The sequence below is a fragment of the Pinus tabuliformis genome, chromosome 2_2 (assembly GCF_031772625.1).
Source record: "Pinus tabuliformis cultivar Carrire ecotype Pingquan chromosome 2_2, CPIR1, whole genome shotgun sequence".
Lineage (NCBI taxonomy): Eukaryota > Viridiplantae > Streptophyta > Pinopsida > Pinales > Pinaceae > Pinus > Pinus tabuliformis.
Genome location: NC_142300.1, coordinates 1110061149 through 1110084562, shown reverse-complemented (window position 1 = coordinate 1110084562; position 23414 = coordinate 1110061149). Strand labels below are relative to the sequence as shown.

Below are 23414 nucleotides of genomic sequence, written 5' to 3'. Positions count from 1 at the left end.
ATTGTTCAGAACTACGTGACAAATGGTCTATCCAAGGAGGGAAGCAACATACAGCCAACCTAGATCAAATTTTCTTTTATAAAAAATGACTCCATGCAACATTTAGGTTTTATTATATTTTGAAACCCTAGTTCGTCAAGATATCAAAGAATACCTCTATTCTATTTGAGCTATATTGTTTCTCCTATATAAAAAAAGAGAGAAGCAACAGGATATCTATGATCATCTTATGTTATGTTCGAGATATAATGAGATCAAAATTGGAGTCACTAATGCTAACAAATTGGAAGCAAAGGATTAGGATATTGTTAAGGCATTTCAAGAGGATGTCATTCACACATATATATATCGTGTTCAGAACTGTGTGGCAAATGGTGTGGCAAATGGTTTATCCAAGGAGAGAAGCAACATATAGCCAACTTAGATAAAATTTTCTTTTATACAAATGATGCCATACAACATTCAAGTTTTATTATATTTTGAAACCCTGGTTCATCAAGATATCAGAGAACACCTCATTCTATTTGAGCTATATTGTTTCTCCTATATAGAAAAAAGAGAGAAGCAACAAGATATTTGTGATCATCTTATGTTATGTTCGAGCTATAATGTTAATGTAGAGTTGACAAAGAGATACGAGACACATTAAAAATCTAAATAGGCTAATTTTGTTTCATTTTAACATGTTTTTTTGTTAAAATGATAGATAGTTCTAGAACAAAGATAGCGGAAAGAATATGGATCTAACAAGTTGAAATTAATACGTGCCCTGTAGTAAATTTAGATGGAAGTAGAAGAACAATTTCTTATTAACGAAAGTTTTGTTTCCTCTTACTGAAAAAAAAAAAAAAAAAAAAAAAAAAAAACAAATGACCTCAACGACAACTTTTTCTACCAAGTTTAGACTAAAATAAAATCCAAATCATTGTTGGGACAAACAAAACAATAGAAGGAGGCTTAACAGTGCAGGTTAGGGTTTGATGCTAGGTTTAGAAGTTGGAACGGGCCACTGGCTGCCAAGAAAATGGTGTCAAGCTTGCAAGGTTGTTGGTAATTAGTGAAGTCGTTACAACAATATTCTCAAGGTGTTGTTGGAGTCTTTAACCTAGTTACAAGGTTTCTTTTATTGTAAAAATTTTACCACTCTATTTCCACATTTCTCTCGTTGGCTGGAGCGAGTTAAGCTGGCAATTTTTGCTGAAGTTGTTCTCAATGGATTTGGTGGACTTAGACTCATAAAGCCCTATTAGAGGGTCATTTTTTGTCTCCCCCGCCAAATTTGGTGTTTCTCAAGCTGAAGGGGTGGGAACCCAAGAGCAACGCTGGAATCCCAGGTCACAAGTGGAGGATAGAGACGGACTAAGGTTGCATGTTATTGACCATATTGTAGAAGCAACATTGAATCCTTCTAAAAAGGTGGTGGCTTCAAGCAATTGCAGTTCCATGTTTACTCCCTTTGTTGGCTTCCGTCAAAGATTATTGAAGGAACAAGGGTCAAGCAGTGTAGGTGTAAAAGATTCCAAGGTGTTCAACTTGATTTCTCTCGAGCTTTTTCAACTTTAGACTTGACGAGAGGCGGCATTGCAAATATATTTGTCTATCAAAGGGTGGGTGGAGAGTCAGCAAAGATGGGGCACGTTCCAAAATTAATTGAAGGGGGTAAATCCTCGGAGGCTATATCCAAACACAAAACAAGGTGGAGGTCCCTCAATTGCCAAAGGGGGTTTCTCGAGTCGTTCACAATCTTGTGTGTGGAGTTGCAAGTCTCGAGGGGGTCGCTCCACAAAGGAATCCTTGTCTAGAGAAGGAGGAAAGCAAGGGAGGAAGTGGCATTTAGCAAGGCAAGAAAGAAAGCGATTGATCCTACACAAGTTGGGAGCAAGAATAAAAAGGCAAAGAAGAAAGAAAAGGTTTTGAAAAGTGTTTTATGCATAGGGGAAAGCATGGAGAAGGAACATGCATTAGATCTAGTAAAAAAATCCATCGTTGTTAGGACAATAATGGTTGTTAGCGTGGAATCTCTAGAGGCTTAGAGAGATGAATTTGTAAGTCCAAAGATCTCAGCACCACCAGAGGTGGGGAGGCTGGTGAAGGGTTGGACACAACTGATTTTCTAGAGGCAAGAAGATGAGGATTTGCTTGTGTGGGCTCCATTTGTTCCCACACACCTCACTGACTTCCAAGAAGGCTTCATCCTCCCATATTCTTTTTCCATCCCTACATCGTGCTTCCTTGATCATTTTCCCGTCAAGCAAAAGGTATCTCCAGCCTGTGGGAGTATGCCAACTACCCCCATACCTCCCAAATTTTATTATTATATTTTTTTTGATGTAGCCAGGAAACCTGCATGTGCTCATGTACGATCTAGTTCTCTTTTATGTGGCCCAATGTAGTTACAAAGAAGCATGTCCAACTGATATATATATATATATATACATTTTTATTCTTTCTTTCAACTTGTCCTTTGTGCACACTTGTCGGTCGCCATGGCTGCCACCAAACAAGTCAACATCCCAGGCAATTTTCCCCTTCCTCCGCTTTGGAATCTATGTCCCCAAACTCGGTCTGTTTTATTTAGTTAATTTTACAATGTTTATGATAAACAAGTAATATGACTGGGACTATTATAAATACAAGATTTATACCTCCTACAATTTAGGAGATCATTTCGGTAAAAGGAAGTAACCTAGCGACTCAGTGAATAAAAAAGGAACCAAGGCAATTTTTTTTTTAACACGATCGGGTATTGATTATATTGCAAAAAAGAAAAGAGGTGCATACTCCTATTCAGTGTTTTTAAAACCGGAACCGGTGACCGGACCGGTCCACCTAATGAACCGGTTTACCGACCGGAACCGGTCTAACCGGGACTGGTTTGGTCTAAACGAACCGGTTTTTAAAAAATACATTAAATAATTAATTTTTAATGAAACAAAACTATTTTTAAGATGTAAAACCATGATTCCAAGCCAATAGAGACAAAATATGCAAAGTTTGCTCATTTATATACCATGCAAAGGTGAATATATCAAAATGGCACCGAGTGCAATACATATCATCGACAAAATAGCAAAATACATAAGAAATGAGGCTCTAAATGGCCTATAAAGTCCAAAAACAATGCTGCAAGCTATGAGGCCATTGGCCTACTACAAGTCTACAGTGTACACATGATCAATCATCAAGTCCATCACCACTACTAGACACAAGATCATCATCAAGAGCTACATAGACATCATCTGGTTCAGAGTCTGAGGATGCCTCTACCTCATCTGCAACATCAGTATCAATGCCACCAATGACAATAGAAGTGGACCTAATGGAAGCACGAGTTTGTCGACCTGCACGACTAGTGCCTTCCATTGGTTCCTTGCCTTTCCTTGATGCCGCTACCGATCCTGGTTCTGATGCTGCCACATAATCTGCCTCATCCTCCGCTAAAGCCATGTCGATATCAAAATCAGCCTCAAACACAGGATCTTCAGTCTCCTCCACCCATTCTGATGTTGGATCAATATCGTCCAACATAATGGGATCTAGATCAGGTGATTTGCTCATCATTTGGTTCCTCCTCAGTCGAAGGTTGTATTGCACAAAAACAAGATCATTTAACCGTTTTTGTTCCAAATGGTTTCTCTTCTTCGTGTGTATGCACTCAAAAACAGACCAATTACGCTCACAACCTGAAGCACTGCAAGTTTGACTGAGGACTCTAATTGCAAACCTTTGCAATTGAGGACACTGGCCACCAAATGACTCCCACCAATGTGCTGCAAAGAAAAAGACAATAATTAGTAACTTAGTTTATAATTTGAATTGTAAAGAACGTAAACAATTTTAACTTGAAATGAAAAACAAAATGGAAATTGGAATTGCTTACTTGGTTGGTCCACATCTCTTGCCATCTTTGCCAAGTTTTTGCCAAAAGTACCACTTGCTTGATTGAAAATAGTAAGCTGTCTATGTATTTCCAACTGGTCTACATGGTTAGGGACCATGCGCTCGAAGCAATCAATCAATCCAGCTCTGACCTCCCCATCATGCTGATCTCCTAGCCGATTTTTATAGTGATACCTTGGGTTCAAAAAATACCCGGCTGCATGTATAGGACGATGGAGTTGATTGTTCCATCTGTTATCAATGATCTCCCATATACGGCCATATTTAGCTAACCTATCATTGTAAGCTGCCCGTATCTGCTCCTTTGCCTGATCCATAGCTTCATAAATGTAGCCCATGGCCAATCTTTCCCCATCCACCAACCTTAGCACCTTAACAAGGGGCTCGGTAATTTTCACAAGCTCTACAGACCTTTTCCAAAAATAAGTGTCTAACACTTTCTTTTTGGTGTCTTTTCCATCTAGTCTACGAGCCCACCGAGTTTCAGACCATTCTTCAGAGGAAAACATTTTCTGCAAGTTTCTATGTTGACCATTGAGACATTGCAACGTGAGGAAGTGAGTTGCAAATCTCGTAATTGCAGGCCTAACAAGCTCTTTTCCTCCAGTGTGTTTCCTCATTAGGCTCAATACCCATGAGTGGTTGTAAATGTATTTTGTAATGCACTTGGCATGCTCTACAGTGTTTTTTACCCACTCCACCTTGCCTATATCCTCAAGCATGAGGTCTATGCAATGTGCAGCACATGGAGTCCAAAATATGGTCTTATATTTGGCCTCAAGCATCTTTCCAGCAAGAACATAGTTTGAGGCATTATCAGTGTGACCTGCACAACATGATGCTCCCCAACTTCCTGAATCATGTTATCCAAAAGCTCAAATAGAAGGCTTGCATCCTTTACCCTATCAGATGCATCAACTGATTTCAAAAACATGGTTCCTTGAGGGCAAGAAACAAGGAAATTAATGATAGTGCGGTTCTTTCCATCGGTCCATCCATCTGACATAATGGAACAACCTGCTTTGAGCCATGACTCTTTAAACTCAACCAAATACTCATCAATGGAAGATATCTCTTTTTGCAAAAGAGCTCCCCTCAAGTCATGCATACTAGGGCCTTTGAAGCCCTTTCCTGCAGCTATAACAGAGTCCCACATAGCTTGGTAATAAGGTGAGCGAGCAGCATTAAATGGGATATCTGAATCATACCACCATCTAGCAATGTATTGGTGAGAAGTTTCTTTGCATTGTTTTTTCCAATGTTGATCCAAAGTGGGTTGAGAACTTGGCTGGGAGGAAGTGGGATTAGATTTAGAAGAGGCAATGTTGACAGAAGATGAGAAATAACTTTGGATGTTTGGTCTCTTTGTTCCTTTTGATGGTTGGCCAACTCCAACATAAGGATGAACATAGTGAAAGGGGTCATTGGTGGAAGGGATAGAAGTGGAGTCTTGAATCTCATAATCATCATACCCACTATCTTTCATAAGATTCATGGCTTCCATTAATTCCCTCTTCCTTGCAATTTCATCTTGGATGGCCTTCTCCCTAGCCTTATCCTCATAAAATTTTTCAAGCTTGGCAATGTATTCTGCCCTAATAGGACCTAACAGTTCTTTTGGTGCATCACATGGCTTTACTTGGCCTCTTACCCCAGCCAAGTGTTGTTTCAACCTAAGAATACCCCCACCTCCAATAGATTTATGGCATAATTTGCATATCATTTTTCCCTCAATTACATCACAATGAACCCATGCACTGTCCTTTCCTTTTGGAGCCATGTTTGCTTGAAATAATAACAATTTGCAAAGAAATCTGCCATTTAAAAAAAAATTGCAGCTAAGCAAAATGGAAAACCAAAGATAAATGTAGGAAAACAAATGCACATGCAAGGCTCAAGCTACAAAATTTGATAGCATAGAGCTAGAGAGTTTATAGCATACATGATAGATCATAGAAGTGAGAAGTTTATAAGTATAACACATTAAAAAAAAATTCATGGACAACAGACTCAAATGAGGAATTATCAAGTGCAAATCCTTACTTGGAAATGAAAACTAGCTCCCTTAGCCTCCTCTTGAAGATGGCAACTCCACTGACAGCTACACACTATCTCCAAAATAGCTCCAACTCCAACTCCAAGATGACTACTTCAGCAAAAACTCCACACTCTCCAAGCTCACAAACAAACTCACAAACACTCCAAATCAGTTGTGTGAGACAAATGAGAGTGAGAGGGGTCTCTTATAGCAAGTGTGAGGGTGTTTTTGGAGGGAAAATACCTTTCCCTGCCCCCCAAAACCCCTAAACCACCCCTAAAACCAAAAACCGCTGCGCTTTTTGTTTTAACCGGCGGGCTGTCCATAAACCGGCCGGTTTAGGACGGAACCGGCCGGTTTGCTATAAACCGGCCGGTTCCGCCCTAAACCGGCCGGTTTTTACCGGTTAGGGCCGTTTTTTGGGCACACAAGGGTATAAACCGGGTTAGATAGGCCGGTTCGGACCGGCCAGGCCTCCAACCGGCCGGTTAGACCGGTTACCGGTTTTTGTGGCCGGTTTTTAAAACTATGCTCCTATTACAATCGATGAGTTTTGGATTCAAGTAGAAAGGTGAAAATGGGAGCACAATCCTTGTTTCTATGCTTGAGATCCAATGTTCTATTCATTCCTTTGTCTATCTTGGCATATTGCCTTACATACTGTCATGAGAGAAATACTTGAAATACATAAAAATTATTTTTCGATTTTTTAGTATTGATTGGCTGACTACTCCTGTTGAGAGTGATGCTTCTTGCCTTGCTGAACTGAGTTTTCTCCTTCCTAGCTCTGTGTGGTTGACTTGATGTAGGTGACGACTTCCTCTAGGTGCTCAATATCTCTCTGTTGATAAATGAAATCCCTCCTCATTTCTATCCTGAGTTCCTAAAGGGCATCATTGAATCTTCTTATCATGAATTTATTTGCCATGCATGTGGGACATCCATAATTTTTTGTAGCTTTCTCAATTGGGTTGCATTCCATTTTGTTCCACTGTTTTGCTATATTTTTGATAAGGCTACTGTTCCTCTTGTGCCTTCTGCTGGTGTTGTTTTGCTCTGCTGTATTGTTTTTTGAAGATTGTCCTTCCTTTGAAAAACGCTCTGAACTGAAGCAGACTGTCACTGCCCAAATGTAAGGGAGGCACAACAACGCCCAATCTGAGAGAGAAGAAAGGTTTTGAGACCGATTGAAGGAGATATTTGCCGGAAGCTTAGCGATGGCTGCATGAGTTGGAATGAAGAGATCACAGTGTGATGGATGATGGATCTGAGGGAGATGATGTAAATTTCGGTGAGTGGATGACTCAATAAGAGATTTACATGGGGAGATGGAAACACAGAGAAGAAAACTATAACGAATTAGGGGAGAAAGACACAGGGTGAAGTGGAGAACGCGGTGCCTGTTAAGGAACAAGGAGTTAGGAACATGCTTGATGCTATTGCAGTGATTGGGGATAAGCATACACTTACCATTTATGAACGCAAATTTTCTTTGGAGCTTGATAGTGATATGACAGATAACTGTGTTGTTCATGCGAAGAGGATCTCGATCCTCCTTGGCCTGCGGGCTTAAGATAGAGGCATATTTGTTTTGGATTTTTTGTATATACACCTGTGATTGCCATTTGAGTACAGCTACTAGAGTATCTGCCTCATGATTTTCTGATGTACTTTCACAGTTGGTTTGATTTTTCTCATTCTTTTTTTCAATGATTAACTCTTTCCTCATGGAGATTGCTTTGATCTATGGGATGGAGCTGAAGTATATATCTTCATTTTCCTTAATACTTCCTACCTCTCTTTCTGTTGCTTTGTTAGCAAAATTATTAGCCTTTTTGTTATGTTCTCTCAGAACATGCTTAAAACTAACCATTCCTGAGCCTTTTAGATTCATTTTTATCCTCTTGTAGATTCTGTTCATAGCTGAGTTGTTGGGGCTCTTGTTTTTGATCATTGCTTCTATAACAATTGCTGAATCTCCTATTATTATAGGATCTCGGATTGCTTTTATTATTATTATCCTTGAGCCTAATAGTAAATTGTAAGCTTCAACTTTGTTATTTGTTGTTTCTCCTAGGCCCCATTCGTAAGTGACTATCTCTTTCCCATTTGGATCACTTATAAATCCTCCTGCCCCTGCTTTCCCTATGTTTTTTTTGATGCCCCATCGAAGAACAGACTGAATCTATTTTGTTTTTTTTCCCACTCTGCGAATTCTTCTTCATTCATCCTTATTTTCCAACTTCGTGTTGTAGGAGTTTTCTTTGGTCTTGCTTTCCCAGTGTTTTTCAATATAGCTTTCCCAATCCAATCTCTCTCCTCTTGCTGTAAGTTGTTGTGATCCACTGTTGACATCCCTTTAGTATTTAAAATTTCTGAAACTAAACCCCAAGTTTTTGATAAGATTCTACCTGTTCTTGGCTTTTGATCTTTGAAGATGCTTTTATTTCTAGTTAGCCAAATCTGCCAACACAAGACTATTGGAAGGCATTTCCAGAGCATGTTAATTGTAGCCTTGTTCTTTGTAGAATAGGGATAAGCCTTCTCCCATGCTTTATAAAACTCTGAGAAGGTGTTTGTGAAATTTAAATTGATTTCCAGTGGACTTGAAATCTGCTTCCAACACTCTCTGGCTATCTTACAGTCCAGAAAGAGATGTTATATGGACTCTTCTTCTTTCAGGCACATGGAGCACCAGGAGGGACCGTGAATTCCTTTCCTTTTTTAATTTTTCAGTAGTTAGTATTTTTTCTGTTATAAGAGTCCATATGAATGCTTTTATTTTAGGAAGGATTTCAGTCTTCCATGCCAATTTCCAGAGGTTCCATTCCTGATGATTTTGGTGATCTTGAAGTGCTTTGTACCCTGTTTTAATAGTATATCCTCCTCCACTTGGATCCCAAACAAAATTGTCCTCTTCCTCAATACTTATGGGTGCTTCCACTTTGAGATTATGCTTTAATTTCTCCCATTGTCCTTTCAGATTTAATGGGATTGTTGTGATTTGCCACTCATGCCAAGTTTGCCGATCCCATGCTGATATTGAGTGAAGAGTGTTCAACCCTCTTTCTGTCATCCATTTTTGTATGCCTTGGAGTTCTAGTTGAAGGTTTAAGGGCTCTTTTCCCATGATTCTGTCATCCCAGATTGACACCGTTTTCCCATTGCCAAGAGTTTTAGATATATGATTTCTGATTAAGGGGATTATTTTTTTCACAAGTTTCCAAACTTGCGTGCACAAACTTATAGGGATGTTGTCAGTCAATAGCTTTGTTATGGCTTGATTCAAGTATTTTGTGGCGAGATATTTTTTCATTCCTAGTGCAAAATTCATTAGGCTGGTAAACTAATGGATAGTCCTCCCTGTTTGTATGGTAATGTGACTTGATCCCACTTGACCAAACTGAACTTTTTTCTCTCTTGCTTCCCTCCCTACCATAGAAATATTCTTATGATTAATTCCATTTGGTTATGTGCGCTTGCCGGAGCCAAAATTATCGCATACTGATATATTGGGAGAGCTGAAAGTAGTGCCTTTATCAAAATCACCCTACCTGCCATATTGAGCCACATCATACCCCATTTTTGTATTTTGTCTTTCATTTTTTCAACCTGTTTGCTCCATAATTCAGCCTTCAAATTCTCTTTAGCTATTGGGATTCCTAAATAGAAGAAGTGTGTCCATCTTGCTTGGGTTGGGATCTCAAGAATTTGCGAGATACTCTGCATTGTTCTTGATGTTGTGTTCCAACCATATATTCTGCTTTTCGAGTTGTTTAAGAGACCTCCAGATACCTGAAGAAAGCCATCCAAAACTTTTTAAAATCTTATTGCTATTATACTTGATGCCCCTCCCAATAAGAGGGTGTCATCAGCGAAGAGGGAGTGATTGATACTTTTGACTCCTCTTGCGATTTGGGGTCCCGTAATGTTTTTTTCTCTTCTTTGTCTTTCTAATGCTTTGCTTAGCGTTTCAGCCATTATAATGTATAGAAATGGTGAAAGAGGACACCCTTGTCTCAACCCTCTTGAACTCTGAAAAAAATTGCTTGGTCTTCCATTTATTAGAGGCACTATCCAAGGGGCTGAGATGTAGGCCTGTATGATCTCTATTATGTCTTGAGAGAACCCAAAATTTTTAAGAGCTGCAGTTAGGTATGTGTGGCTGACCCTGTCAAAAGCATTATCCATTTCTAACTTTATTATAATTCCTTTCTCTTTCCTTTGTATGCTTGTGTGGATCACTTCCTGTACAACAATCACATTGTCAATGATTTACCTACTAGGGACAAAGCCTCCCTAATTTTCAGAGATTATTTCAAGGAGAACTTTCTTGATTCTATTGGCTATTATTTTTGTGATAATTTTGTAGGAGGAGTTACAGAGAGATATTGGTCTATATCTGTTGAAGGTAGTTGGATTGGGGTCCTTTGGAATTAGTGCCAGATATGATGACTTGGTATTTCCTCCCATTTTTTTTTGAAGACATTTTTAATCATTCTCAAGAAGTCTTTTTTTATGACATTCCAATGCTGCCTATAAAAGGCGATTGTGAAACCATTTGGCCCCGGGGCCTTGTCTGGGTGGAGACTCCATATTGCTGCCAACACTTCTTCTTCAGAGATTTCTTTGTTTATTTCTGAGTTTTGAACATCTCTTTTTTTTTGGGTGTGTTGTAGAAAGTCCTCGTGATCTGCTGGTTGTTCATTAGCTGTTAATAGATCTTTGAAGTGGTTATGAGCTGCTTTTTTCAGTTCCTCCACTCCCTTTATTTCTTACCCATCCACTTGAATTTGATCTATCTGATTTCTAGCTCTTATTATTTTCATTGTGTTGTGAAAGAAGGCAGTATTTTTGTCCTCGACATTCAGCCAGAGGCATCTGGATTTCAGTCTAAGATCTTCTTCTTCTTTTCTGTTTTCTCTGTATATTTCCCAAAATAATTCATTTTCTTGCAAGTAATCTTGCTTTTCCTCCTCTTTGTTTTCCTTTTCTTCTTGCATGCTGTCCATTTTTTTTGCAGCTCTATTTTCGTTTTTTTTTTTTTTTTTTTCATTCTCTCTTGCCCATATTTTTAGCTTTATTCTTAGTTTTTTTAGTTTTGTTTCACCTATAATTTTTTGTGCCCAAGCCTCTATGGACATCTACAAAACACGTGTCCAACAACCAAAAAAGACATTTGTAGGAAGAAGAAAACAGGGAAACAAGCCAAGGGATGGCAATTTCCTCCACCACTCTCCGATGAGGAGGAGGAAGAGGATGTGGAACACGTCATACCCAACGAGAACAATCAGATGAATAAAGAACCAGAAGTAGAGAACATAAATCCACAAGAACCAATGGACTCACAACAGGTAAAGATACCAAAAACAATGGATATCAGTGGATCCAAACGACAACACATATCAGACACTTCAGAGTCTGATAAAGACAACCCCCAATCTGTGGCTGACACTTCGCTAGCACTTGTCTGCCCGACATTTGTACATTATTTTCTTGTTATTTCATGAACTTTGATCAGCAACAAACTACTGCTAATGAAATGCGCCACAACATCCACAACATGTAATTTTGTTTTAATTAATAAAATTACGATTGTAAATTATATAGTTATAAATAATATAATAAATTAATATTACAAGTATATAACTTTAATATAGCGTCATAATAATCTCTTAGTTTAGAGATTGTTCTTTTGAGAGATTGTTTTGTTGAGAGATTTTGGACCTCATAAAGCACTATTTATGTGACATGTATCTGGAGTTTGTAATTGAATAATAATACGAATTGTTTTCAAAATTCTCAAAATTCCTTTTTGGTATCAGAGCCTATAAATGGGCCTGACTCCCTCAAGGGAGGGCCCAGAAAAATGGAAGATATATGATATTTAATTCTCTGTACATAGATTAGGATAGATGGGTGTTATTTATGTGACATGTATCTGGAGTTTGTAATTGAATAATAATACGAATTGTTTTCAAAATTCTCAAAATTCCTTTTTGGTATCAGAGCCTATAAATGGGCCTGACTCCCTCAAGGGAGGGCCCAGAAAAATGGAAGATATATGATATTTAATTCTCTGTACATAGATTAGGATAGATGGGTGTATGTGTAGTTTGTGGATCTACAAATCTGTTCGTTCTTTTGTTTTAGGTGGCGTGGAATCCTTTACTGTGGCAATCTTGACATGGTGAAGGGTGTCTAGTATTTCCTTCTGAATGGGGTTGGCATTGGCTGTGTTGTCCAAACATTTGCATCCTGCTACATAGTGTCTGAGCCCCGACCAGAGTGCGACATTTCCTGTAGAGCGATTTGAGATTTTCGGAATCAATCTGAGGCGCAGTGTGGGAATCCTGTAGCATTAGCTCATATTCCTTCACCCGAAGCGTTGTCTCAGCCCAGTTGGAATATGCGTGGAGGAGGCCAGGACCATGAGAATTTGATCCGACGCTGGGCAACATAATTCAGTAAATCCAGATTCAAGAAGTCGTGGAATGACTTGTTCTTCTTCGCCTGACAACTCATCTAATTTGATCAGATTCATCTCAACAGTTGTATTTCACAGCGTATTCAACATAGTTTTTGCACAATGGCGACGAGGGCATAGCCCTTCTGGACATCCCATTTCTCCACAAAGAAAAAGTTTCAGAAGAAAATGTTGCTGAGCTTGGCCGTGATGATAAGAGAAATATAGTAGATGACGTTGAATCCTGCAGGACTGGTTACAGAGCAGCAGATATGGGCGTGCATTGAAGCAAATGCACAGAACCAGACGGGCAGGATGAATACATGGTCATGGTTGTATAGTCCTGCGTCCAGTCAACAGCATCAGGTTCTGTCTAAGCTTCAAGCTTCTCTAGAAGCCCCCTGGATTAACATTTTGTGGACAATTTGAGGTATGAAGCTTTTGAGGGGATCCACCATGCCTGTGCTATGGTTGTCCAATGCCAAGGAATAAGATGTACGAAAATGTTTCACGGTGTCCTAACTTGATTAAATTGACTATAACAGAATGTTGCACTTGCCATTATTGGATGTATTCTTAGCATTCATTTTAATGGTTTAAAAGATCATGGAAAAGGGACTTCTGGTGCAGTGCTACCTTGGGCAGATATGGCAGCGAGAGGTCGTTTGAAACAACAAAATATTAGATGATTTCTCTACTATGCATGCTTTTCTCTCTTATCCTCCAAAAATAAATTTTGTTGCCGTCAAAGTAAAGCTACGAATTTGGAGTTGTAACTAAGATGTCTTTGGATGTGATGTATAAGTGTAAGAAATGTAATTGTGTCTAGAATTTACTATTTGTATAACTCACTATCCGTCAAACACATATGACAAAGAACCAATCAATGAATAGTGTTTCATAATTCAAATTAGGGATTCCTGGCGCTCGGAAACCCTCAAACACATCACTAATTTGATTGTGTGAATCTGTTATACGCTGATGGGCCTTGTTGTGCTTTGGGCTTCAAGAGCATCAGTGACAGGGTATGTTATGAGATCCATGTATCTAGAAAGGTTAGTGGCATAATTGACTATTGGATGCACTCGGTACCTAGACAACTCACCTATACAACTATCAAAAGTGTAGTTCATAGCATTTTGATAGAAGAGAGTGTGTCCATTGAGTGGTCCAGTATCGAGGTTGTCCTTCGAGAGATCAAAAAGCATCAATTATACAAAGTTTGTCAAAGATGGTCTAGAGGCGTCAATTATACAAAATTTGTCAAAGATGGTCAAGAGGTTTTAAATGGAGTTCAGGGGACAACTCAAACATGAGGTGGTGAAGAAAGAGTGGTGTTTACAAGGTTTGAAAGTGGATGTGAGCGCTGATGAAGACTAGCCAAACAGATTTGACTATATGGAATTTATGATTCTTGTAATAATCTTTGTAATGATGTAATGTAAGCATTAAGGGGGGACTTGGAATAATGCTCACATTAGTATATAGGTAGGATTGTCTTGTTGATATATTTTCTCAACAATAGTCTCTGTTTAGAAATTGTTGGATGTGAGAGCTGATGAAGACCAGCCAAACAGATTTGACTATATGTAATTTATGATTATTGTAATAATCTTTGTAATGATGTAATGTAAGCATTAAAAGGTGGGACTTGGAATAATGCTTACATTAGCATATAGAGGTAGGATTGTCTTGTTGATATATTTTCTCAAAAATAATCTCTGTTTAGAAATTGTTGGATCTCATAAAACACTATTTATGTTGTTGGATCTCATAAAGGACTATTTATGTGGCATGTATCTAGGGTTTGTAATTCAATAGTAATACAAATTGTTTTGAGCAATCTGTGTACATGTGTATTTCTCAAAATTCCTTTTGTAGGAAGAGTTAAATCTGTATTGTAAACATTACAGAGGTGTTAGGATTGGAAAAGAGAGGGGATATGAGATCAGGTAAGCAGAAGTTGAAGACTGCAAATCCGAGGCAGAAGGTGCAGGTCGAGGAGAATCCGAACTACCAGAAGAGGAGGAGATGGTGCTAGAATCGGTATGAGAGGGGATGTGAGTTTAGGGTTTCGGAAGTCAAAGAATGGTGGGTTGATAAGAGCGGAAAGCGAGATCAATAATTAAGGACAGGTGATGGGTTGTGAGTAGAGCTGAAAGCGAAAGGAAATGAGTTGGATGACACATGGAAATTTCTAAGCGAGGAATTGAACGGTGTTGGATGGGCCAAGCCCGGTGTGAGGGAGCTGCTTTGCAGATAATGAAATCAAATTTGCAAATGAGTTTATGACGAGTGATCGAATATATTGGACGCAGTGATCAACAATCTACAATTTAAGATTGCCCATACCTCACTATTCTTTTTTCAGAAAGAAAATCTATATAGATTATATGAAGGCCATATAAAGATCTGAAATACAAAGATCTGTGATACAAAACAGAAGCTGAGTAAAGCTAGTTGAAGCGGTCCAAAACAGAGACTGCCGAGACATGGATCCAAATAGAAGAATGAAGGATATGCATATAAGCATATGAAGCCGCATAACCTGAAAAAAACAGGTATAGTCAGATAAAGAAAGCCCGTGAGGTCCCATACCTCACTATTCATTACAAAAGAAAGTTGTAAATGTAATTTATAAATTTTAAGAGGTGCGCAAGAACAAACCTGGAACTTAGAACGCATATTATCATGATGAAAATAGAGATTAAAACAACACGGTCTCCCTTTATAGATTTTAATGAAATCAATTTCAATAAAAATTAACTTTATATTAAATAAAAATAATTCCTTTTAAATGATAAAAACGACTCTACAGTTTGTTAATTTTTTTTTTTAATCGTGCGCAAATAAAAGTTCGATGATCCTTCCTCGATTTTAATAAAAGATAAAAATTTAATAAAAATAATTTATAATAAAAATAAATTTCAATAAAATAACTTTACCCTTAATTAATATATATAATTTCACTCGATTAAAATAATTAACAATTAAAAAAATATGAACAATTTTTTTAATTATTCGGAACCTGCCGAATCTGGGAGAGCGGAGCACCCGCCCAAGTGGAGCTTTTGGAGGACCGTCAGGTCCCCAACCGTGTCTGGTAGCCTCCGGAGAGAGGAGCACCCCCTTAACTGAAGACTCTTAAGGTCCTTCAAGTTCCCAACGGAGTTTGGGAGCGTCTGAAGAGCGGAGCACCCGCCCAACTGAAGGTGGCGGAGGCCCGTCAGGTTTCCAACCGTGTCTGGGAGTGTCTGGAGAGCGGAGCAGCCGCTCAACTAAAGGCGTCGGAGGCTCGTCAGGTTCCCAGCCGCTCAACTAAAGGCGTCGGAGGCTCGTCAGGTTCCCAACCGAGTCTGGGAGCTTTTGGAGAGAGAAGCACGCGCCCAAGCTAAGGCGTTGGAGACCCGTCAGATTCCCAATTGAGTCTGGGAGTGTCTGGAGAGCCAAACACCCGCCCAAGTCAAGATCCCGGAGTCCCGTCAGGTTTCCAACAGAGTCTGGGAGCGTTTGCAGAGTAGAGCACCCACCTAAGTAAATAATTTGTAGGCCCGTCAGGTTACCGACTGAATCCGGAAGCGTCTGCAGAGTGGAGCACCCACCCAGATCGAGACGTTGGAGGCCCGTTAGGTTACCAATCGACTCTGGGAGAGTTTGCAGAGATGGGCACCATGACAAAACAAGACGTTGGAGGCCCGTCAGGTTCCCAACCGAGTCTGGCAGCGTCTGTAGAGAAGAGCACGAGGCCAATTCAAGAGAGTGGAGGCTCGTCAGGTTCCCCATTGAGTCTGGGAGCCGCTGCAGAGCAGAGCACATTGCCAAATTAAGATTTTGTAGGCCCGTTAGGTTCCCAACCGAGCCTGGGAGCCTCTGCAGAGCGCAGCACCGTGCCATGACAAGACTTTGGAGGCCTGTCAAGTTCCCAACTGAGTCTGGGAGCCTTTGCAGATTGGAGCACCCACACAAATCAAGACTCTGGAGTCCTGTCAAGTTTCCGATTGAATTTGGCAGCACAGTCATATTTTCACATTCCTTTAACCAGAGGAGTTTCAGGGAATGCATATGGCAGAATTCATTTGGCAGAGCTTCCAGATTACTCTTGTACAGGACAAATTTTTCAAGGTGCTTCAGGTTCCCAATCGACTCTGGAACGTATGAAAGGGGAGCACAGATATGTAATTCCCTCAACTGTAGAGGTGCCTGCAATGTTCACATACATTATTAAAGTGGGTTTGACGCTGTAAATGTCAAGCGGTATAATAAAACAATTCTTAATTGAAAGCGATTTTACAATTGGAAGAGAAACAAAACAAACATATACCTCAGATTCATGTTGCCACAGTGTTTCCAGATTCTCCCCTTCTATATATAATACTCTTAAATTCTTTATGGGAATCGTGGAAGCTAAGGAGGAGATCGGACAGTTCTCCCAGCGAAGATATATAAGTTGAGTTAACTGCCCAACACGGAATAGGCGTTCAACAAAACAACCGTCTGCCCTAAGCAACTGCAACCTCCTCATATTACTTGATAAACGACTGCCTGCAAGCTCCATAAGGTTTTCGAAAGATTGTTCAGTGTCATTTCCGTGAACCATTCTAATTCCACGCACCTGAGTTCACTCGAGGCTGTTAGAACAACACTCATTCTTGCATAGTTTCAAAAATTTAAAACTTCACAAAATTTTGATAACACAACGCTATTTTCCAACCAACGTCCTTTGAGACTCAAAAGCTTCAAAATACTTACAGGTAATTGGCCAGAAAGATTATCAAGAACGCTGTCAGTTGGGACCCAGAGCCGAATCTCACCATCCTTGTTCGCGAGATGTCTGCCCAGTTCTCGGAGGTGGTCGTGCATTCTTATACGGTTTTCCCCGTCCACTTCCACTAGGCATTTATTTTGCAGGTTCCCAACACTCAATCCTCCTTCGCCATCGGATCCATCCCATATTCTTATAACAGTATCCATATCTTCTCCTATGAAGAAACAGGCAATGTCTAAGAATATTTTCTTCTCCTCTTCATCCAGACCGTCGTAGCTAATTTTAAGCCTGCTTTGTATATCCTCTGGAAGGATTTTGGAAATTTTATGCAATTGGGCTTTCCAAGAGGTCAAACTGTTTATTCCGCGCATATGAGCCCCGAGCACTTTTAGAGATAAGGGCAATCCCTGGCAGCCATCTAAAAACTTTTGAACCACTTCATCAAATCCGACAACTGGATGAGGCTGTCCGAAAGCATGCGAGCAAAATAGCTCTCGAGAGTGTTGTGGATTGAGGCCTTTCAATGTATAAATGGACGATTCTGCAATGTCTGAGTTTATAAGAACACGCTTATCGCGAGAAGTAACTAAAATCAAGCTGCTAGGATGAAGGACATCTTTAGCTGGTAAAAGTAATGCATCCAGTTGCTTAACGTGATCTACGTCGTCCACAATTATGAGTGCCTGACAAGATTGGAGATACCTTCTGATCTTCACTTTACCTTCATCAGGGCTGCGTATTTGTCCATGCAATTGAGCCAGGTCCTTCAGAAGTATACTTTGCATGAAATTTAAATTAGATTTTTCTCTGACATCAAATAAAAAGCAAGATCGCTTGTAATCTGATCTGTGATGGTTGAAGAATTCTTTTGCTAGGGTAGTTTTGCCAACCCCACCAAGGCCCACTATTCCTATAACTCTGGCCTTCCCGCATTCCTGCTGCAATGACACTCTGGTTTCCAAATCTTTCAGTTTTTCTGCCAAACCTTTTGGGTATTCGGACACATCCAGTGTTCTTTTAACATTTTTCAACACTGCTTCCACGACGTCTTCGAGGAGCTCATTTGGTCTGAATACCGAAGGAAAATTGCAGAATTTGAAGACCGCCTCAAGGCACTGCAAGACACCTGTCTTCACACTAAAACAGTGAAGGAAACCAAACATGAACAATGTTTGAGCAACCCAGAGTCACTTTCATCCACAAGGGTAGAACCAAAGATCTCAAACGAAAAAGAATACAAGTACTTAGCAAACTAAAGGCTCCATGAACGTGAGAAGCATTCAGAGTCACTTGAGTCTACAAGGGTAGAACCAAAGATCTTAAAAAAAGAATACAAGCTCTTAGTAAACTGAGTTATGAACGGGAGAAAATTTTCTGAACTGTTTGAGTAATACATAATTTATATTTTGCTTGATCTATATTATTAATCCTGATTAGCAACAAATAATGCCTTAGAAGTAAGATGCTGCTATTCAGCTAAGAGACTGAATTAAAAATATGTTAAAAAAAAACATAATTACCAACAAATAAAGCTGAAAATATGCATGGTGGCATGGTGGATCTGTATCTGTTAGAAGTTTCAATTGAATTTAACTTCCACGGTTGTCTCCTACCTTAGAGCACTTTTGTTCCGAGGCAATGTGTTAAGCTACTACTGGTTGATTCCTATTTTTTTTTTCAGCTAAGAGACTGAATTAAAAATATGTTAAAAAAAAACATAATTACCAACAAATAAAGCTGAAAATATGCATGGTGGCATGGTGGATCTGTATCTGTTAGAAGTTTTAATTGAATTTAACTTCCACGGTTGTCTCCTACCTTAGAGCACTTTTGTTCCGAGGCAATGTGTTAAGCTACTACTGGTTGATTCCTATTTTTTTTTTTCTTCTTTGTCTTGTTTTAAGTTCAGGTATTGTGAGTTAAATTTATGTGTAATTATTATTAGCTTTTGTGATGATGATAATTCTCTAAGAATTTGTATCTCTCTTCAAATTTCTCAAACAATTCAAATAATTTGAATTCAGCAACCGCAACTCTATTGTATATTTGTGTGAATTACAAGTATTGAAATACTGCTGTAATCTGGTTTCCTTACCTTTTCAGGTAGTCAGGAAAAAATGGGGAACTATTAAAGCTAGCAATTATGCATTTTTGGCTTTTCAAATTATAAAATTTTGTATTTATTTATTATGTATTTCTAGTTACTCAAATTATGAATTTTGTATCTATTTATTTTTCTATTCTCAGACAATTCAAGTAATTCGAACTCAACAACCCCTGCGCCTCTATTATATATTAATACGTGATGTATAAATATTTAACTACTGTAACAATATGGTTTCCTCATCTATCCAAAAAACCAGAGAAGACTGGGAACATATTGAAGCTAGAAATTATGGATTTTTGGCCTCTCAAGTTGTGAATATCTAACTTTTGGTAATCTAGAAGTATTCATTATAACTCTGAAGATTTTATGAATTTCACTAGCTTTTGCACTATTTTGTTTCTACTGCTCTAGAATATTGGTTGATATTTTCCCAAGGAAAAAGAGATTTTCGTGATCTTTGTCAATATTTTTCTGTAGGAAGAAAGATTTTATTGATCTTATTACAAGAGGGCTAATTGCTACCACGCATATGAAGTTCATCTTCACCCTCTTTCAAATTCCCTTTCATTCACTATGTAGAAACCTATACATAAAAATGCCATTTCAATTAAAAAAAAAGACAAAAAAATCAAATATTAAAATTTCTAGATTGGAATGGGGTTCTCACCCGTTATAATTCGCTCCGTCAAAACCTTTTATGTCTGCAACTTCAGAGAGAGCCTTCCTCCATTTTTCAATTGTGTTGTAGTCGTATCGTGGTTGATTATGAGATGTTTTTTTCTCTTCGAGCACACAGAGAGCTCGAGCGTAGACTCCATTTTTGCTCCGCGTCCACCGAAGCTCTGCAGGGTTGACACCATAGAAGACCGGGATGATGGTGGACCTCGACTTAGACATGGTCTCCACCATCAGTAGGAGCTCGTCGAGACACCATCTTGAATCCGCATAACCAGGAGAGAAGATTGCTATGTGGACAGAGGCTGTTCTAATGGCGCTTTCAATTTGAGGAGTTATGTTCTCCCCCTCTTGCAGTTCCTGCTGGTCTAAAAACACTCTCAAATCATGTTTGCAAAGGCGATTGTAGAGATCGGTGGCTAGGGTTCTTTTGACATCCGGTCCGCGGTGATTAACGAAGACATCAAACACATAGTTGTCGTTGTTGCCAGGAGAGGTGGATGTGGAAGAGGATGCCATCGGATATACAATAACAAAGAAATAAGATTGCAGATGTGTTCCAGAGATTGAGAATGCGCCCTCAACCTCAATATTTTGGTCGTCCTGGCCTGGATGATCTCACGATTTCAGAGTACTCTATTCGGTCTATGCCTTTGTTACTCTATTTATGTCTCAATATCTGGAACTGGGTCAATCCATTGATTTCTGAATTCTCCTTTATTTCGTTGAACAAACCGAGTCGTTATATCTAATACCGTTGTTTGAACGATCGTTACAAAAGAGCGTTCGTGGGCCGTGTCAATTTCCTCCCCCAGCGAAAATGATCACTCGTTCTTCTTGCAATTAAATTGTTTTTTAATAGATAAATACAAGGATCTAATACCATCGTTTCGTTTGAACAGTTGCAGAAGAGTTTGTGGCAATTTCCTCCTCACTGCAACCACAAATCTTGCCAACCACGCATTTATGAGACGTAAAACATACGGAAGCATTGAGTTGAATTCCGTACGTAAATTCGTTTACGAGATGAGTTCGATTTCCTTCTAGAAACACCAATTCCTTTGGTCAGTGTGACAAATCATGGGTAAGGAAGTTTCATTAAAGATAAGACAATTTCGTTTGGACGGTTGCAGAAGAGTTTGTGGCAATTTCCTCCAATTTCCTCCTCACTGCAACCACAAATCTTGCCAACCACGCATTTATGAGACGTAAAACATACGGAAGCATTGAGTTGAATTCCGTACGTAAATTCGTTTACGAAATGAGTTCGATTTCCTTGTAGAAACACCAATTCCTTTGGTCAGTGTAACAAATCATGGGTAAGGAAGTTTCATTAAAGACCAGACATTTTGACGTTCCATTCATGTGCCGAGCAGTTGGAATTTGACGTAACGTACTCTGGTGTTTCAAACGTATTTGGTATTTGATAGTGAATGACAAATCTGAAACGTCAAAAGGACAGGTAAAAAAAATGTAATAAATTTGATAAGCGATAACGTAAATTATTTATTATAATTTTTAATGGAGTTGTCTATCAAGGTTACAAAACAATTTTGCTTGAATGGCCAATTTTTAGTTGGTGATTTTTTTTTTTTTAAGAAATCTGATTGTTGTAGTGTTTAAATTGTTTTTTGGATGACAAAAATGAGTTCAGTCTAATAAAAAAAATTTTGAGCACCCAAAATCCTGAAGTTTAATAGCTATAATTTGGATTTTCAAATTTCTGAAGTTTGACACCGATAACTTGGATTTTCAAAATTTTGTGCAAGATTTTCTCAAAATCATGCGAGAATTTCTATTATTTTCTGAGCTAAATTGTGACCGGTAAAACTATGCATTTTTAATGATGGGTTTACACGGTTTATAGATTTAGAATTAGAGGGAGGGAGGTTTAGTCTCTATTGATATTGCTAAAGGAATGTACAAACTATGCATTTTTTAATGATGAGTTTACAGGTTTATAGATTTAGAATTAGAGGGAGGGAGGTTTAGTCTCTATTGATATTGCTAAAGAATGTACAAACTATGCATTTTTAATGATGTGTTTACAGGTATTATAGATTTAGAATAAGAGGGAGGGAGGTTTGATAAGAAATGCAGAAGACAGAAGTTTGGACAAACACACGGGAGCTCACAGGTGCAGATCACCAGGAGCTCCCACCAGCAAATGCATTCGCTACTTCTTATTCATTAATCATCAGGAATTAAATAGATACATAGGCAAAAAACAGATTCCTAATTAATAGGAACTGAATGTCAAATAAAGAACAAATCATAACTATGTAGCCTATTCTCCATTAATTTCTAACATCCCCCCTTAATGGAGAAAGGGATTTTTAAACACACCTAAAAATGTCCCTAAACAAATTAAACTTCAGTCTTCCTAGTGGCTTAGTGAATTGTGGTTCCTGTGTCCTTGGACACCGAAGGGGATTGAGATAGCGAATCGAAGGATTCATGCATAGGCGATTGTTCTCCTCTTATTTCTTCAATCATCTTCACTGCTACCACTGCTAACTCCATTGAGCTGGATCGCATGTATTTGTTATCTGCAGCTTGTATATTAGCTCTTATGGCCTGATTTGACTCGGATAAAAAACCTCGTATGGACCTTGGAGTGTCACTCCATTCATTCAGAGATTTCTTCATTCGTACTGGTGTGAGGGTTGATGGAGAAATGACTTTGAATGCCTTGCTTCCTTCTTCAACAAATGCTCCACAAATATAATGTGGGGTCTGATGTCTCATTTTGTCTTTATCAACAGCTTTCTGAGTAAGCTGAAAATGAAGAGCAAAACCATCAACGCTGCAATATGCAACCAAGCCTGTCAATCTAGATACTTGGACACTCCAAATTGAAAATGATGAGCAATAATAACTTTGTAACCCTTGAAACTGAGTTCCACAAAATGATCTTCCTGTCACTGGAGTGTCTAATGCAGCTTTCGTCAAGCTAAGGAATCGCAGTGTTCCATCATCCATTGACAAAATGATACATCTTGGCTCATGCAGCCAATCAAGGCTCAAAATAATTCCTCTTGACAGATGAAGATCCCATAAAGGCCGGAAATGGTCCCGCAAGTCCCAAAGTTTTGCTAAATTGCTTGAATTCTCATAGAACTTCAGTGTCCTATCCGTACGGACCACATCTAAACCTATTTGGTGTAAAATAATCATCCACTGAATGATCTCTTTGTCCATAGGCAGGCTACTTGCTATTTCCATTTTGCAATCATCTCCATTTCTGTCCATATCATGCTTTCTACCCACTTGGACCAAACTTTCCACCTCTGTCTGGTTCAGATTGACTTCTATCATAGATGTATTGGAGTCTGCATAACTATCTGTACCTGCAGAAGATTCACGAGCAATGCCTCCTCCTTCAGGATGTTCTGGATTGTGAATAATACTGCCATCCTGATTTATCCGTGGTGTAGTTAAAATAACACCACTCCCTACAGAT

General features: G+C 38.9%; 1 protein-coding gene and 1 long non-coding RNA gene across 2 annotated transcripts in view; one reads left to right on the top strand and one right to left on the bottom strand.

The window, feature by feature from the left end:
• LOC149197290 (uncharacterized) overlaps positions 1-15851 on the top strand; it is a 31786-nt gene extending 15935 nt beyond the window's left edge. The window contains exons 2-3 of the long non-coding RNA XR_016254748.1: positions 12092-15706; positions 15747-15851. This is a non-coding gene — a long non-coding RNA (uncharacterized LOC149197290). The remainder of the gene's footprint in view (positions 1-12091; positions 15707-15746) is intronic.
• Positions 15700-20885, bottom strand: LOC149197289 (disease resistance protein Roq1-like). Its single transcript, XM_089405805.1, has 4 exons — positions 19944-20885; positions 17154-18306; positions 16726-17016; positions 15700-16604 (listed from the first exon to the last, which is right to left on the bottom strand). The coding sequence occupies exons 1-4, from the start codon at positions 20468-20470 to the stop codon at positions 15723-15725; spliced, it is 2853 nt and encodes a 950-aa protein (XP_089261931.1). The 5' UTR covers positions 20471-20885; the 3' UTR covers positions 15700-15722.
• Between the last annotated feature and the right edge of the window lie 2529 nt (positions 20886-23414).